Source organism: Dreissena polymorpha, chromosome 5 (genome assembly GCF_020536995.1).
Source record: "Dreissena polymorpha isolate Duluth1 chromosome 5, UMN_Dpol_1.0, whole genome shotgun sequence".
NCBI lineage: Eukaryota > Metazoa > Mollusca > Bivalvia > Myida > Dreissenidae > Dreissena > Dreissena polymorpha.
The window spans coordinates 37,243,607-37,258,681 of NC_068359.1; the positions used below are offsets into that span (position 1 = coordinate 37,243,607).

The 15,075-nt window shown below is 35.0% G+C and overlaps 1 protein-coding gene across 8 annotated transcripts in view; it reads right to left on the reverse strand.

Annotated features, from left to right (window-relative positions):
* Window positions 1-15,075, reverse strand: part of LOC127881595 (dedicator of cytokinesis protein 3-like) — a 173,845-nt gene that overhangs the window by 85,580 nt on the left and 73,190 nt on the right. For 7 of the 8 annotated variants that reach the window (XM_052429588.1, XM_052429591.1, XM_052429590.1 and 4 more), the window contains 4 exons: window positions 14,080-14,272; window positions 12,792-12,919; window positions 11,241-11,273; window positions 4,041-4,139 (listed from right to left, as the gene is read on the reverse strand). In XM_052429588.1, the coding sequence (XP_052285548.1) occupies window positions 4,041-4,139; window positions 11,241-11,273; window positions 12,792-12,919; window positions 14,080-14,272 (453 nt within the window). The remainder of the gene's footprint in view (window positions 1-4,040; window positions 4,140-11,240; window positions 11,274-12,791; window positions 12,920-14,079; window positions 14,273-15,075) is intronic. The other variant, XM_052429589.1, reaches the window with a different exon arrangement.

Genomic DNA, 15,075 nt, shown 5'->3' on the forward strand with positions numbered 1-15,075 from the left:
ACTAAATAAGGCCTTTAATCATAACCAAATCGTATCGATAGAGCAATCAAAATGTCCATACTCAACAAGTTTCTAAAAATATACATTTGAACTATGCTCTGGGAAAAGCGGGCTTAACCCTTTGCATGCTGGGAAATTTGTCCTTTGCTAAAATGTCGTCTGCTGAATTTCTAAAAATAGCATTTTCTTCGATTTTTTTCAAAAAATACTACCGTAAAAACGCAGTCATAAGTCGAGATTTTTTACCTCCAAAATTTGATTAAAAAACCGGTATCGACTTATGAGGTGGTCCATGAAAAAAATAATGAAATTCCATGAAAAAAATAATGAAATTCGACGAAGATTGATCCCCGCGGCAATAGTTGTTGTTGTTGTATAAAAAAATTGTTGATTTACGACTAACAAAACGTCGTATTTTTACTGATACTTCCCAATTAATATAATCACAGTTTGCAATAACTCTTGTTTTTATTTTGATAATTTAATCCAAAGTCTTCATGTAAGCAGGTGTTGTTTTTTTACTGTTCATGTAAACAAAGAATCAAGGACATTATTTAAAGTCTCGTGAAAATTCGCAATATGTGTGAATCGACAGTTTGACGTCATCAAAGGAAAGCCGTTTCCTGTCAAGAAGCCATAAAGAACACCTTTCTCGCCGACAAAATTGGATTCCTTTGTTTAGAGAAGCGATATGCTTAACCATGGTTTGTAACTCGCTTGCAATCGTTCCATTATGCTTGAGCACGTGTATAGCTCCGCCTTTGAAACTGTTTCAGAGAAAAAGGTGGAGTTAGCGGTCTCTTGGGTATGTCAATCATTGTTATAAAAACACGTTTTACCGAGACACTAATCAATTGCTTTGACAGTCAGATTAAAAGTACAAAGATTGGATTACAGTGATAATATTGTTTCATCGGATTAAAAGCGGAAAATAGTTTGTGGATAATTACTAGTGTGGATTATTGAGTGCAACCATTTATTAATTAGATAAACAAAAACACAACTGGAGTTACGATAAATCTTTGAAAATGCCTGGCAAACGCAAACGCCAGGCTTATGACAATGCATTTAAATTACGTGTGATAGAGTTTCCGGAGAATTTAAATAACAACAGTGCTGCTGAACGTGAGTTTGGTATAAGTGAGAAACTAGTGCGTCATTGACGTCATGTGCAATGTATAGAATACTACGGCAACTTCATGTACATTTAAAATGGCGTCCGTTTATGAAATTCGTAAACAGAAAATTTCTGACTCGACTTATGAAGCTAACATACTAAAAATCTCCAATTTTGGTACCAAAGTATACCCCCCGACTTATGAGCCGGGTAGACTTATGACTGCGTTTTTACGGTATCAGAATAGCAAACAGTTTGGATCCTGATGAGACGCCACGTTCTGTGGCTTCTCATCTGGATCCAAACTGTTTGCAAAGGCCTTCAAAATTCGGTTCCAGCGCTGAAAGGGTTAACCGCTTTTATGCATGTGCGTAAAGCATTGTCCCAGATTAGCCTGTGCATATCAGCTCAGGCTAATCTGGCTTGTTGAATTCCATCTAGACTGGATTTTCTTTCAGAAGAGACTTCCTGTAAACAAAACATTCCAAAAGTGTTGCTGCTGAGAAGCCTGTGCTGATTGCACAGGCTTGTCCGGGAAGACACTATAAGCACAGGCATTAAGCCCAGTTTTGCCATAGCCCGACTCACATATATAAATATGGCTATGTCATATAGCCGTAAAAATGCTCACCAATATTAAACTTCTCATTGTGGAATATATTTTGGCATGAATAACATCATAGAATTGTTTTGATTATTCGTATTTGCTTTTAACCCTTTGCATGCTGGGAAATTTGTCTTCTGCTAAAATGTCGTCTGCTGAATTTCTAAAATTAGCATATTCTTCGATTTTTTTCAAAGAATACTATCAGAATAGCAAACAGTTTGGAGCCTGATGAGACGCCACGTTCTGTGGCGGCTCATCTGGATCCAAACTGTTTGCAAATGCCGTCAAATTTCGGTTCCCACACTGAAAGGGTTAAATGTGTACCTGTACAGCAAGTCAAATGATAGCATAACAGTATTTGTGATGGATACTTCTTAATCTTTCGAAACTTATTCCAATTGGAAAAACTTATATATATTAACTGAAAATGTATTTTGTTATGTGTACAGTCCAACCTGTCCGAGCAACCGCCTGTAAATAGCGACCAACAGTCAATAACGACCACACCGATTTCCTCCCGAACGATTTCACTATATATTGAACCTGCGAATAAAGCCCACCTGTGAACAAAGACCAACGACCACCCTTTTACATTCCCAAATCTCTATTTTGATAACTTACAACGACCACTGCAATCATAAAAAACAACGATTACGCAACTTTCAAAACACAAAATGGCCGCCAGGACGCTGCGTAGTAACGTGATACACACCTTACCAGTGGACTCGTCGGTCGCTATGGAGATATTGGCAAGTGACAGTTTATTGCACTCGATAGCAGTTGTTTGTTTATTTAACATGCATTGCTAATTGGTAGTCGCCTGCTTCTTTTATGCATTTGACAGTTTGTCAAAAGTGTAAAAATTTGCCTTTGTATTTAAGTGACTCGCGATTAATGTACTAATTGCCGAAAATATCAAAGACAAATTTGGGGCTTTCATAAACTAATTAACTAAATTAACGGTTTCATATCATTTACGATGTCTATTAAAGACAAAAATTTTGATAGTCATTCTCTTCTTAAATTTCTCCGTAATAAGACGTTCATAGATTATAGAAAAGTAAATTGTCAGTTCAAGTTAACCATCATGGCTTCCAAGCGTAAGTTCTTGACGTTGGAAGAACGCGTTAAGGTCATTAGTTTGTAAGGTAAAGGACACAGTTGTAGACGAGTGGCTAGTGATCTTGGTGTAAGAAAAACTCAAATTCAGAGCATTTTAAAGCGTAAACATGAGATTATGGACGAATTCGAGGAGAACGTAAACTGTGAAAGTAAATGCCCTAAGCGTGAGTCGGAATTCGCGTCAGTGAATGACTTAGTGCATAAGTGGTTTGTTGACGCAAGTGCACGGCTCTTGCCTGTGTCTGGACCTATGATCCAGAAGTTTGCGTGTGAGTTAGGATATTTGGACTTTAAGGCTAGCAATGGCTGGCTCGAGTCTTTTGTAAAAAGAAACAGCATTGTATTTAAGATTCAGAGTGGTGAGCGGGGTGAAGTCAAGAGTGAGATTGTAAGATGTACATGTACGTATACATGTATGTCAATAGTTATTTATACAGTATATGATAAATAAAATAAATAATAAAAACATAAGGGAATAAAAATACAACATGTAATAAATATACAAATGTAAAACAAAACTGTGTTTTCAATCCTTTATTTCATTATACATGCATAAGTATTCAAACATTTAAACAATAGAGCACATACATAGATAAGGTACCTGTTAAAAAACTACTAGCATATTTTGCAAAGTCTCGATCGACCCTGCGAATAAAGACCACCTGTGAACAAAGACCACAACGACCAAATCCCTTGAGTGGTCGTTATTGACAGGTTGGACTGTACTCATAAAGATGTAATTCAGGATAATGTGGGCGAGCTATAAAATGTACATCACTAAAATACTGCATATGACCAATAAAATAACCCAGTTAATAAATCTTCAATTTTATAAGCCCATGGAATGTAAGCAGTGTTTTTTTGCCAAATTTGGAACCTAAATATGGCCACATTCCTAATGACAAAGAGTATAGATTTTTCACAAATGACAGCCTAAAATTCTCAATTGAAGGTTTTAACAAATTGAAGAGAGAATTGTTTTTCACTTTAAAATTATATCAAAATTGTTCATCTCCCTATCCAGCTATATAAGTTTAACCTTAGTTAGCATACATTTAAAACAGAATTTTAAATTTAAAGTACTTGTTACACAAAATACCAATGTCCTGTTGTGATATTTCCATTACAAAGCTAGGGCCCCCGTCCCCCAAAAATGCACACAAGCAAAAATTATATACTAGTAGATAATCTTACCACAGAGGCAGGGTTGGTGCTGAGCTCAATAATCTGCTCCAGGGTGGCATCGAACAGCGTCTCCATGATGTTCTTGATGTTCTCGCGAACACTGTCCGTCTAAAACACATACACCAAGACATTCATGGCATCTAGGGTTGTTTAAAGATTTTAAAGTCCCACAAACACTCAAAATCAACGAGGTTTACGAAATTTTCATTGATTTTTAGTATTAATGGGGCTTTAAATTCCCCTTTTTTGCATTTCCTCTTGAAAATATTGACCATGTCCTGTGAGCTTGAATCAGCCATCTTCCTTGCCCAGTTTGCCCTACATTATGAACACACAAACATGTTACCATTAATATTGCAGAACTAGATTACCTCCCTTGTATTATTATTATGAGAGATGTCACTGTTTGGCAGAAATGAACCATATACACATCATAAGAATTAGTATTTCAGAGAAAAAAATGTATTAATTAATATCTATTTAATGCTTTTGGTGGTTTATAGAGAAATATCAATGAAATAAAACTGATATTTCACTGTTTCAAATGGAAATAAAATTGAAAGTTATCAATATTTTTCACTGCTTTACTGTGAAATGACGTCATTTTTTTACGAATTGACGTCATTATACCAGCGAAATTCTCTGGTTTAACTCTTTAACAATATAAATAAAATAAAATAAAACAAAAATTTGTTGGATTAGGTGGAATGTCGATGTAAATTCACTTGTGATCATAGAATATATATATTTTCTATGATCACTTGTGAAATATAATCAATATTCCACCAAATCCAACAAACATCCTCTATTTATACTAAAATACTGTTCATAGGAATTTCTTTCTTTCCAATTAATAAATGCATGGTATGAAACACAGCAATTTATATTGACACATAAATTAGTCAATATAAAGAAGTTAATTTGCATAAGAACAGTTGCAGTGTAATGAATAATAAATATTTTTATTGAATTAAAAATGTGTATGAAATACTTGCTGAGTAATATATTATTAGCTTTTATCCCACTTTTACAGCGAATTCGGTTGATTAAAGCCCGTTGATTAAATATCATCTATAATCAACGGCAGGAAATGACGTCAATATTTAGATAAAATGACGTCATAAATCCAGTGAAATTATCCAGTCAAACTAATTTTGTTTAAACAAAAAGGTTTACAAAATAAAAAGTGGGATAAATAGAATAATAGGTTAGTGTTGATTATAGATCAGGTTTATCATGCTCGGCACGAAAACGAAAAAGCACTCACCAAGGCTCGTGCTTTTTGTTTTCTAAGCCTCGCACGATAAACCTGATCTATAATCAACACTTACCTATTATTCTCTATATTTAACATCAAAGTGTAATAAAAGATGATATATTTTGACAAGTTCACAGCTAAAATACCATATTGGACAAGCCAATGTCCAATTTGACTTTCCATATGCCAGCCGTGTAGGAGCATTCATGTCTTTAAATGACGTTGTGTGACTTAAGCTATAAACATAATTCTTCTTAAGAAATATGAATTATAATTTTTTTATTTTAAGTCAAATTTATATCGAAAGCCTCAGGTTTATAGAAACGCTCATCTATGTTCAAGAGAAGATAACTCTAGTACATGTGCATCATGGGGGATGGACAAAGTGTCTTGCAAATATACACTTCATGTTGATAAAAAGTTTCAATTAAATGCTTGAGGTATGTGAAAGTAGTTCACTTGAAAATCTTACAACTTTATAAGAGCACTTCTGAATACAATTTTGTTCAAAAGTTTGTAATTGAAGGAGAAACAATATTGGGCTGTTGGCATACATGGGAACTACTACCATAAACATACTCCAAATAAACTATATAAAATTAAACACAATATGGTTTCTATGATACTACATGAGAAATTTAATAAACAAGCTAGGGTTTTTTGTTGGATACTAAAACTTCACATAAAATTAGATTACCTCCCTTGTATATTATTACAGAGATGTCCCTGTTCAGTTCGAATTTCCTGATCTGTTATGTTTTTTAAAGGGAGAACACCTAGATCTGGAAAAGGATTTACGTATAAAACTGCAGTTCATGTTCATGCAACACAATCTATATTCATATAACATAATGATACTTGTACTAAACATTTATGATTACACAGAAACATACATGTATACAGGCATAATATCTTAACCAATTTATGCCTAGCGTCTAGAAAAAAGGCCTTTGCAAACAGCGAAGACCCTGATGAGACGCCGCATGATGTGGTGCCTCATCACGGTCTGAGCTGTTGACTCAAAGGAATTTCTGTAAAAAATATTCTAAATATAGAAATAAATATACTAGACATCCCTAATTTTGGAAATAAATTGATCCAATTTAGGATGGGAGAGTCCACTAGGCATAACTGGGTTAAAGAAAATTCACATGTTCCTCAGACTATTCAACAGTAAGACACCTTACTCATCTCAAGCAATCTCTAAATCTTACATAAAACAAGACTATTGCCTAGCATTATAAGTCCCCTACCATTTCCAGGATTTTTTAATTTAAAAACAAAATATATTTGTTGCCATAACAACCAGAATTCTTTACGTAGGAACAAAATTAAATGACGTGCATAATCTCCATATAGCCATCTGTACATGTTTCAAGTTTCATGAAAAAATATGAGGAACTTTAAAAGTTATTGCAGGATCCAGATTAGTGTGACAGACTGATTGACAGACTGACAGACAGAGCGCAAACCATAAGTCTCCTCCGGTTTCACCGGTAGGCGACAAAAAACGATTTAAAAGGCCAATTAGTTTCTTCCTAGACCATTACTTGCAAATTGATGAGCGATTTAGTTGCTTATTAAGCTTCACCACATTATTTTTCCAAAAGATGTTTTCATAACATTTGGTTAAGATAAAACCTGTGATTTGTAATAAGTAGGGAAAAGTCTTTACAACAAAATTTACTACCACCATACTGCAAACAATTACAACAAATTCATAAAGGACACACCAAATTTAATCATCATGTTCGTCTGATTTTCCGTACCTAAATAGTCAAACTGTTTTTCCCGCACAGTGCTTTTTTCCCCGGGCTGCTTCATATTTTTTTAAAGAAGAGTTTTTATTATTCTAAGCCTATGTATTTGAAAGCATAAACTTCTTTACTTCTCATAACACAGTAAATAGAACATAACATCAGCAATTAGCTATCTAGTCCTTTCTTTAACAAAAAAATAATTTTCCAATTATATATGTACATAGTTGTTCTCAAACAGCTTGTAACAATAATATGTTTGCAGAAATCATTCGCTCAGTGACCAATTCTTCTGAATGTGAGGAGATGCCCATATTAAAGTGGTTCAATTTATGAACAAAGGCCTAAAGGCTGTATGTCCCTCATCTGAAACATGTAGAAACTAACCTGCTATGTGTAGATTTTGTGATGTTGTGTAATATCTGTGGTTTTATCTATGCTTTTATTCTATACGTCACAGACTTAATGCGGTCTGAGACAGTATTAGAACAATACAAGTTTTTTCTATACACCTATTAAAACAAGAGATGTGTTTGTCAGAAACACAATGCCCCTATTGCGCTGCTTTGAAGCCATATATTTGACCTTTGACCTTAAAGGATGACCTTGACCTTGCACCACTCAAAATGTGCAGCTCAATGAGATATACATGCATGGCAAATATCAAATTGCTATCTTCAATAATGCAAAAGTTATAATAATTGCAAAACTTTAACCTAGGTTAAAGTTTTGGAACACACACAATGAATGACAGACAGACAGACAGACAGACAGGCCAAAAACAATATGCCCCCGATCTTTCGATCCGTGGGCATAAAAAACATGACAAGTAGTTTTTCCCTAAAAACATGGGCATGCAAACATTGGATCCTAATGACAATAATACTTATGCTAATTTTGACACTTGAAAACATTGGTTCAACTGTTTTGTTGAGAATGCTCTTTAATAAATAAATCTAGTTTAAACAGGATCTTAGTCACCATAAAAAAAAATGTGTAATAATAATACTTGATTGTTTTGTCACCAACAAATGCCATATCACATGCAGGACTCGCCACAGGATTCTGTTAGGTCATAAAATCAAAAACAACAGTTGGTAAAAAATATGTCTCCTTTATTAATGTCTACATTCCTTTGGAACTTTTATAAGCACATAATATAATATTTGACTATTTAAAAACAGGGGTGCCCCTAATTTGGAAATTCAGGGAAACCTCTACTCTTAAAGACCTTGAGGAAAGGCCTGATATGTACTTTAATGGTTGACTGCTAAACCTCTATTCAAAGACCAGCCCGCTATTATGACCACTTCATGAAGTCAATTGAGTGATCTTATTAGCACGGTTTAACTTTGTGTACACAATATTTTGTCATATTCTGCGCTATTTGCTGACCTCCAATTTCATTGGACATCAAATAAAATATTGTATTTTTATTTAAATTACACTCACTGCCTCAAGTTTTTAAAAGTTAAAGTCTGTAAAACAACTTATCAATTGCTGTGGCTTAAGAGACATGAACATGAGATGTGTTTGTCAGAAACACAATGCGCCCGTTTGATTTATTTATCTTTGTTTTTGATTATATCCCTTTAAAAAAATATTACTTCGCTTGTAAAAATGATCTGTACCTGCCAAATGATAAATAAAAATTATCTCCCTTTAAAGTATATTACTTCCCTTGTATTTTTTTACCTTTACCTTGAAGGATGACCGTGACCTTGACCTTTCACCTATCAAAATGTGCAGCTCCATGACATGCATGCCTAATATCAAATTGCTATCTTTAATATTGAAAAAGTTATGGCCAATGTTAAAGTTTTCGGACGGACGGAAGAGGGGTGGACTGACAGACAGTTCAAATGCTATATGCCACCCTACTGGGGGCATAAAAAGTTGTACAGTATGTTCATGTAAAATATACGGCCAGTGAAACCAAGCAAAACAAGAAACCGTCTGAGACGGGTGATGCTCCCTAAAGTTTTTTTTGTCACAATATTGCACTATATATTCAGATAAAAGGAAACGTCTTGAGGGCACAGTAGTTGGGGGGGACAATAATTTTTTATAGAAAATTTCAAAGGGCCATTACTCTGTGAAAAATCATCTGACCAGAACCCGCTGATAATATGCATATCTCCTTTTGGTAGTGAAGCTTCCAATAAAGTTTCATTGAATTCCGGTCATTAGTTGCTGAGAAATAGCCCAGACAAGAATTGCACTATATGTACAGTTAATGGAAAATTTCAAAAATTTCAAAGGGCCATAACTCTGTGAAAAATCATCCTACCAGACCCGCTGATAATATGCACATCTCCTCTTGGTAGTGAAGCTTTCCATAAAGTTTCATTGAATTCCAGTCATTAGTTGCTGAGAAATAGCCCGGACAAAAATTGTGCACGGACAGACAGATAGACAGACGCACACACGGACAGACGAAGAGGCGACTATATGCTCCCCCAAAAATAAATTTTGGGGGAGCATAAAAATTATCTGTGTTCTTCACAAACAAACAAACCCCAAGGCAGTGTCCCTTATTTCATTTCTTGATCAAATATATAGGGCAAGGTCAAGGTTAGGTGGATTGAGGATGGTCATATGTGACAACAGTGTAAGTCTCAAAGAAAACAAGAAGTGCTGCTGATAATAAAAAACTGTAAAATAACTTGAAACTATCACAATGGAGTGGTTTTAATTATCATGAATAAGTCAAAGACCAGGTAAAAGTGATGTTAAATGATATGCATGATATAATTATGGTGATAAACAGGAGCAAAATCCAGGTGTTCATTTATAAATGGTTTTGTTGATGTTATTGTGAAATCATTAAAATTGTGTTATATGAAAATCAGGTCAAGGTCAAATTGCAATTGGTGATTTGGAACAGTCATCAGCAACAGCTTCTTTACACTTTCCCACTCAGAAGTGCAAACAGCATATAACCAGAACAGCCTGCGAGTAACTCACAGTCTGTTCAGGTTGTATGCTGTTTGCTGCTCATCAGTATCAAAGTGTTGGAAATGTAGCCTTTAAAACTTGAATCTAGTAAGAGAGGTCTTTTATTAAATTTAACTTTCTATGGGACTACAAATGTGTCAAAATACGTTTCTAAGTGGTAAAGGGTTAAGTATCAAAGTTGCAGATGGTGCTGGACCAAAGAGAAAAATCTACTTATCCTGTCTGGGACAGAAGGACGGAAGGAAGGGAGGACAGACTTAAAGATGATGAGACAAACAGGACAATAACATGAGACACAACAATTCAATCACTACACACTGCTAGTTTCAACAACATAACTTCCACCACCAGTAAAAAACATGAACTTAAAACTGGGATATCCTTACAATCACAACAGACATTATAGTAACACTGTATTATGTGAATTGGGAATAAGACATCAATTTGGGAATAAATTGTGTTTTATCAAAAGTGCATAATATGCAGTTTTATATGTTGTATTTATCTAGTTTTACAAATTATAATTAAAACATATACTTGCATATATAATAGCATCATTTAAATTGATTTTACTTCAAAACTGGATTTTTTATTAATTTAAAAAAAAATCCTCATGAAATGAAACTGTGTCCATGCCGTACACTTTAAATGATAACAATTCAATCAATGTTAATGAAAAAGTCATGGAAAATTTCTTATTACGCTTAAATTATAGATAATATATTACAAAAATATATGTAGATCATGAAATGAATAGTTTTGTTTGAGAAAATCACCAAAATGATGTCCATTCCCAGTTTGATGTCTTATTCCAAATTCACATAATACAGTGTTTAGTGTTTTTGATACACAATATCATGTTGCACTACCATGCTAATGATCTAAAAAACAATGAAGCAACATTTAATATGAGAAATATACTGATCTACAATGTCACTCCCAACTAGCGTGCAGTTTTTTTCAGTTTGAAAATGTCGTTCTTTTCTTTTACAAATAGCAAATAGCAACAATCTAAAACAGACTTTGAGAAATTAATACTTATGCTATCTGGCCCTTAGCTGAAAGTTGAAAATACTAAAATATTTCTGGCACTTTAGACTTAGAAGCGCAGCAGAAACTATGGTCTAAAATGCATGAACTGCCTTTCAACTGACATAAGGACAAAAATATGCCCAAAAGATCAAATAAACCTGTGCCCGCAAACATAGGGTGAAAAGGGATAAAGATGGAACATACCCCAAAGTCAATTAGACGGTGTGTTTCTGAAGTCTAAAAAAGTAACAGCAAACATACACTGAAAATAGTGTTCATTCAACATTTACATTAGTAATAACATATAAATTCAATGAAATTTTAAGAAAATTACAATTTGATAAAAATTTGCAATTCTTCAAAGCACATATAAAAGCAAAGTAAGTACTCAAGAAACATGAACATTTCGCTAAAACATAATGTTCAAATGTTGGACTTATTTCTCATTATAAAGCAGATACCAAATACTGTAAAATTATTTATGATTGTTAGCAAATGACTTTTGTGGACACACAGACAATTCTTGTTTTTTTCTGATTTTGGAATAAAAAGAAATAACAAAAAGTAAATCTCCCATGGATATACATGATTTTACAGTATATCTATTTCCAGAAATGGTGACCTTCAGGTTGAACTCACCACCAAATATGTAATCACCAGCAAAGTTTTCATTTTTAGATTCTATTTATATGAAATTCATTACAATAGCTCACTACATTATAATAGCCCAATGCTGTTTTAAGTAACAGTGACCTTGAATCTAACCATCATTATGAAATCAAAAGCGAATACGTGGTAGTTTATGTATGAAGTTTCATGGCAATTATCGGTTTGATACCAGTTTTGGACAAGAAACTTATGGTCTCAGTTATTTTCTGCACTCAATAAGCAAAAGGGTAATAACTCCAAAAATACTGGAGCAAGAGTTATGATACTTGAACTCTGACTGAGAGAGCTTACAAAAGTTACCCACCTTATTCTGTGAGAGAGCTTACAAGAGTTACCCACCTTATTCTGTGAGAGAGCTTACAAGAGTTACCCACCTTCTGTGAGAGAGCTTTCAAGAGGTACCCACCTTCTGGAGCTGGAATATCTGATCCATGACGTCCATGTACAAGAGTTATGTTACTTGAACGCTGACTGAAAGAGCTTACAAGAGTTCCCAACTTTCTGGAGCTGAAATATCTGATCCATGACGTTCATGTACAAGAGTTATATTACTTGAACTCTGATTGAGAGAGCTTACAAGAGTTACCCACCTTCTGGAGCTGAAATATCTGATCCATGACGTCCATGTACAAGAGTTATGTAACTTGAACTCTGACTGAGAGAACTCACAAGAGTTACCCACCTTCTGTGAGAGAGCTTACAAGAGTTACCCAACTTCTGGAGCTGAAATATCTGATCCATGACGCCCATGTACAAGAGTTATGTAACTTGAACTCTGACTGAGAGAACTCACAAGAGTTACCCACCTTCTGTGAGAGAGCTTACAAGAGTTACCCTCCTTCTGGAGCTGAAATATCTGATCCATGACATCCATGTACAAGAGTTATGTAACTTGAACTCTGACTGAGAGAACTTACAAGAGTTACCCACCTTCTGTGAGAGAGCTTACAAGAGTTACCCACCTTTTGGAGCTGAAATATCTGATCCATGACGTCCATGTACAAGAGTTATGTAACTTGAACTCTGACTGAGAGAACCCACAAGAGTTACCCACCTTCTGTGAGAGAGCTTACAAGAGTTACCCACCTTTTGGAGCTGAAATATCTGATCCATGATGTCCATGTACAGCTCTATGGCCAGCTTGGTCTGGTGTTTCTGCTCCAGGCAGCTCTTCACCTCCTTCATACACAAGTCCAGCAGAACGTGACGTGATACTAAAACATCCCGGATAAAACATATGGGAGAACAGGGTGAGAATGATGGTTAGTTTCATTTAAACATACGGATTGTGCTCTCTGAAAAGGGGGTTTATTGCATGTGCGCAAAGTGTCGTCTAAAATCAGGGACGACACTTTCCGTCTCAACTGGATTTTCGTCAAAAAGAGTCTTCCTTTCAACGAAAAATACAATAAGAGCAGAAAGTGTCGTCCCTGATGTGCATATGCGAACCGATGACACTGTACACACATGCATTAAACCCCCTTTTCACATAGCGCAGCACATATTCATTTAAGTTTGATTGCATTCAAAGCTATAGGGATATTGAATGCTCTTGAGTCCGTTTCCTGGAAGAACCAATACTTGAAGTCTTTTGAGGTGATCTACAGAACGTTCTTAAAGAGGGGATCGAACCAGTGAACTCTCAGTCACTTGGCAGACACCATATCCACTTCACTATGGCGACCTCTAGCGTGATTAATAGTGACCAAACAAATTGACCTGGTCATAAAAGCCAAGAAGTCAGGAATTTTGTATCAGAAACCCATGACAGAGAGAACAAACATGCGGCTTCTGATCATTGATAACCAGGAAATTTAAATGGGCCTAAATTATTAAAATGTAAGCTGTTTTAACAAGTTGTTATGGCCAGTTAAATAGACCAGCCTTGTAATATTGTGCTAACAAAAAATATTGAATCCTAGTAAAAGTAAGATATTACTAAAAAAAAACATTAACAACAAGCGATGTGTTTGTGAAACACTATGTCCCCATATATTTGGCCTTTGACCTTGAAGGATGACCTTTACCTTTCACCACTCACAATGTGCAGCTCCATGAGATACACATGCATACCAAATGTCAAGTTGCTATCTTCAATATTGCAAAAGTGTACATTAAATTAGCGATTTTGACCCATATATTTGACCTTTGACCTTGAAGAATGACCTTGACCTTTCACCACTCAAAATGTGCAGCTCTATGAAATACACATGCATGTCAAATATGAAGTTACTATCTTCAATTTTGCAAAAGTTATTGCAAATGTTAAAGTTTGCACAAACAAACACACAAACCAATCAACAAACCAACCAACAGACAGGGCAAAAACAGTATGTCCCCCACTATAGTGGTGGGGGACATAAAAACTCCATACCATCACATTTGAAGAGCCTCGTACTGACAGTCCTCCTTAGCAACTCGAGTTTCACCTTGGTGATGTCATCAGGAAGGGAGGTAACTGGCGGCATCCTCTGGAGAGCCTCATTTACCAGCTGGCTTACCTCCCTTTCCTTGAGCACCTCCAACAAGGGAGTGTACACGGCATGCAGGTAGGTCAGGATACAGGACTGCAATCAACATAAATGTTACACTGAATAAGCTGAAATGTATAAGGGTCAGTAGAGTTCAAGTCTGGGCATATAAGCGTGTAATTTATATAATTGTGAGGCAGAATATAGAATTGCAATCGATAAATAAAGTTTAAGACTACAAGGTCATAACATGAACATTATGTTAAACCATGCATTGCAGGTAACATCTGAAGCCACATGTAATGCACTATGGTATTTGTATTACTCATCTTCTTCTGTATTTTCAACAGTTTTGTATTTGTTTTTGTAATAGTCTAACTAAAATTTTGTGCAACGAGTAAATACATGTATAATAACTGCAGATAATGATTGATTTATATTATTTATGTATGTACTATGTATAAAGTTCAACAACATCGCTTACTCATAACTTAAGTACTCATAATAAATATGTTGATAGTATTATTAATGTTGTTATCAATTGCATGTACTTAAATGTGTTCACATTGGTCATCGGCCTTTTGGAAATATTGTAAATAAAATCTTGAAATCTTGAATCTTGTAACAAGTTGTGACAATGAAAAATTGGAACCTGGGGCAAGAGAGTTTCAACTCCAGAGGCATCATGTAAAAATATTATAAAGAACCATTCATTGTTACATGCCAAATATTACACCTTTCGACCTCGCAGTTTCAGAGCAAAAGAGTTTTGTAAGTTCTTTTGCTATATAAGTCTATTTGAAATATTTGACCCTTGCATTTGGCCAGTTTTAACATGGGGGTCATGACTAAAAAGAGGGTCAAAACCAGTAAACAATTTACCATACCAAATATGACAC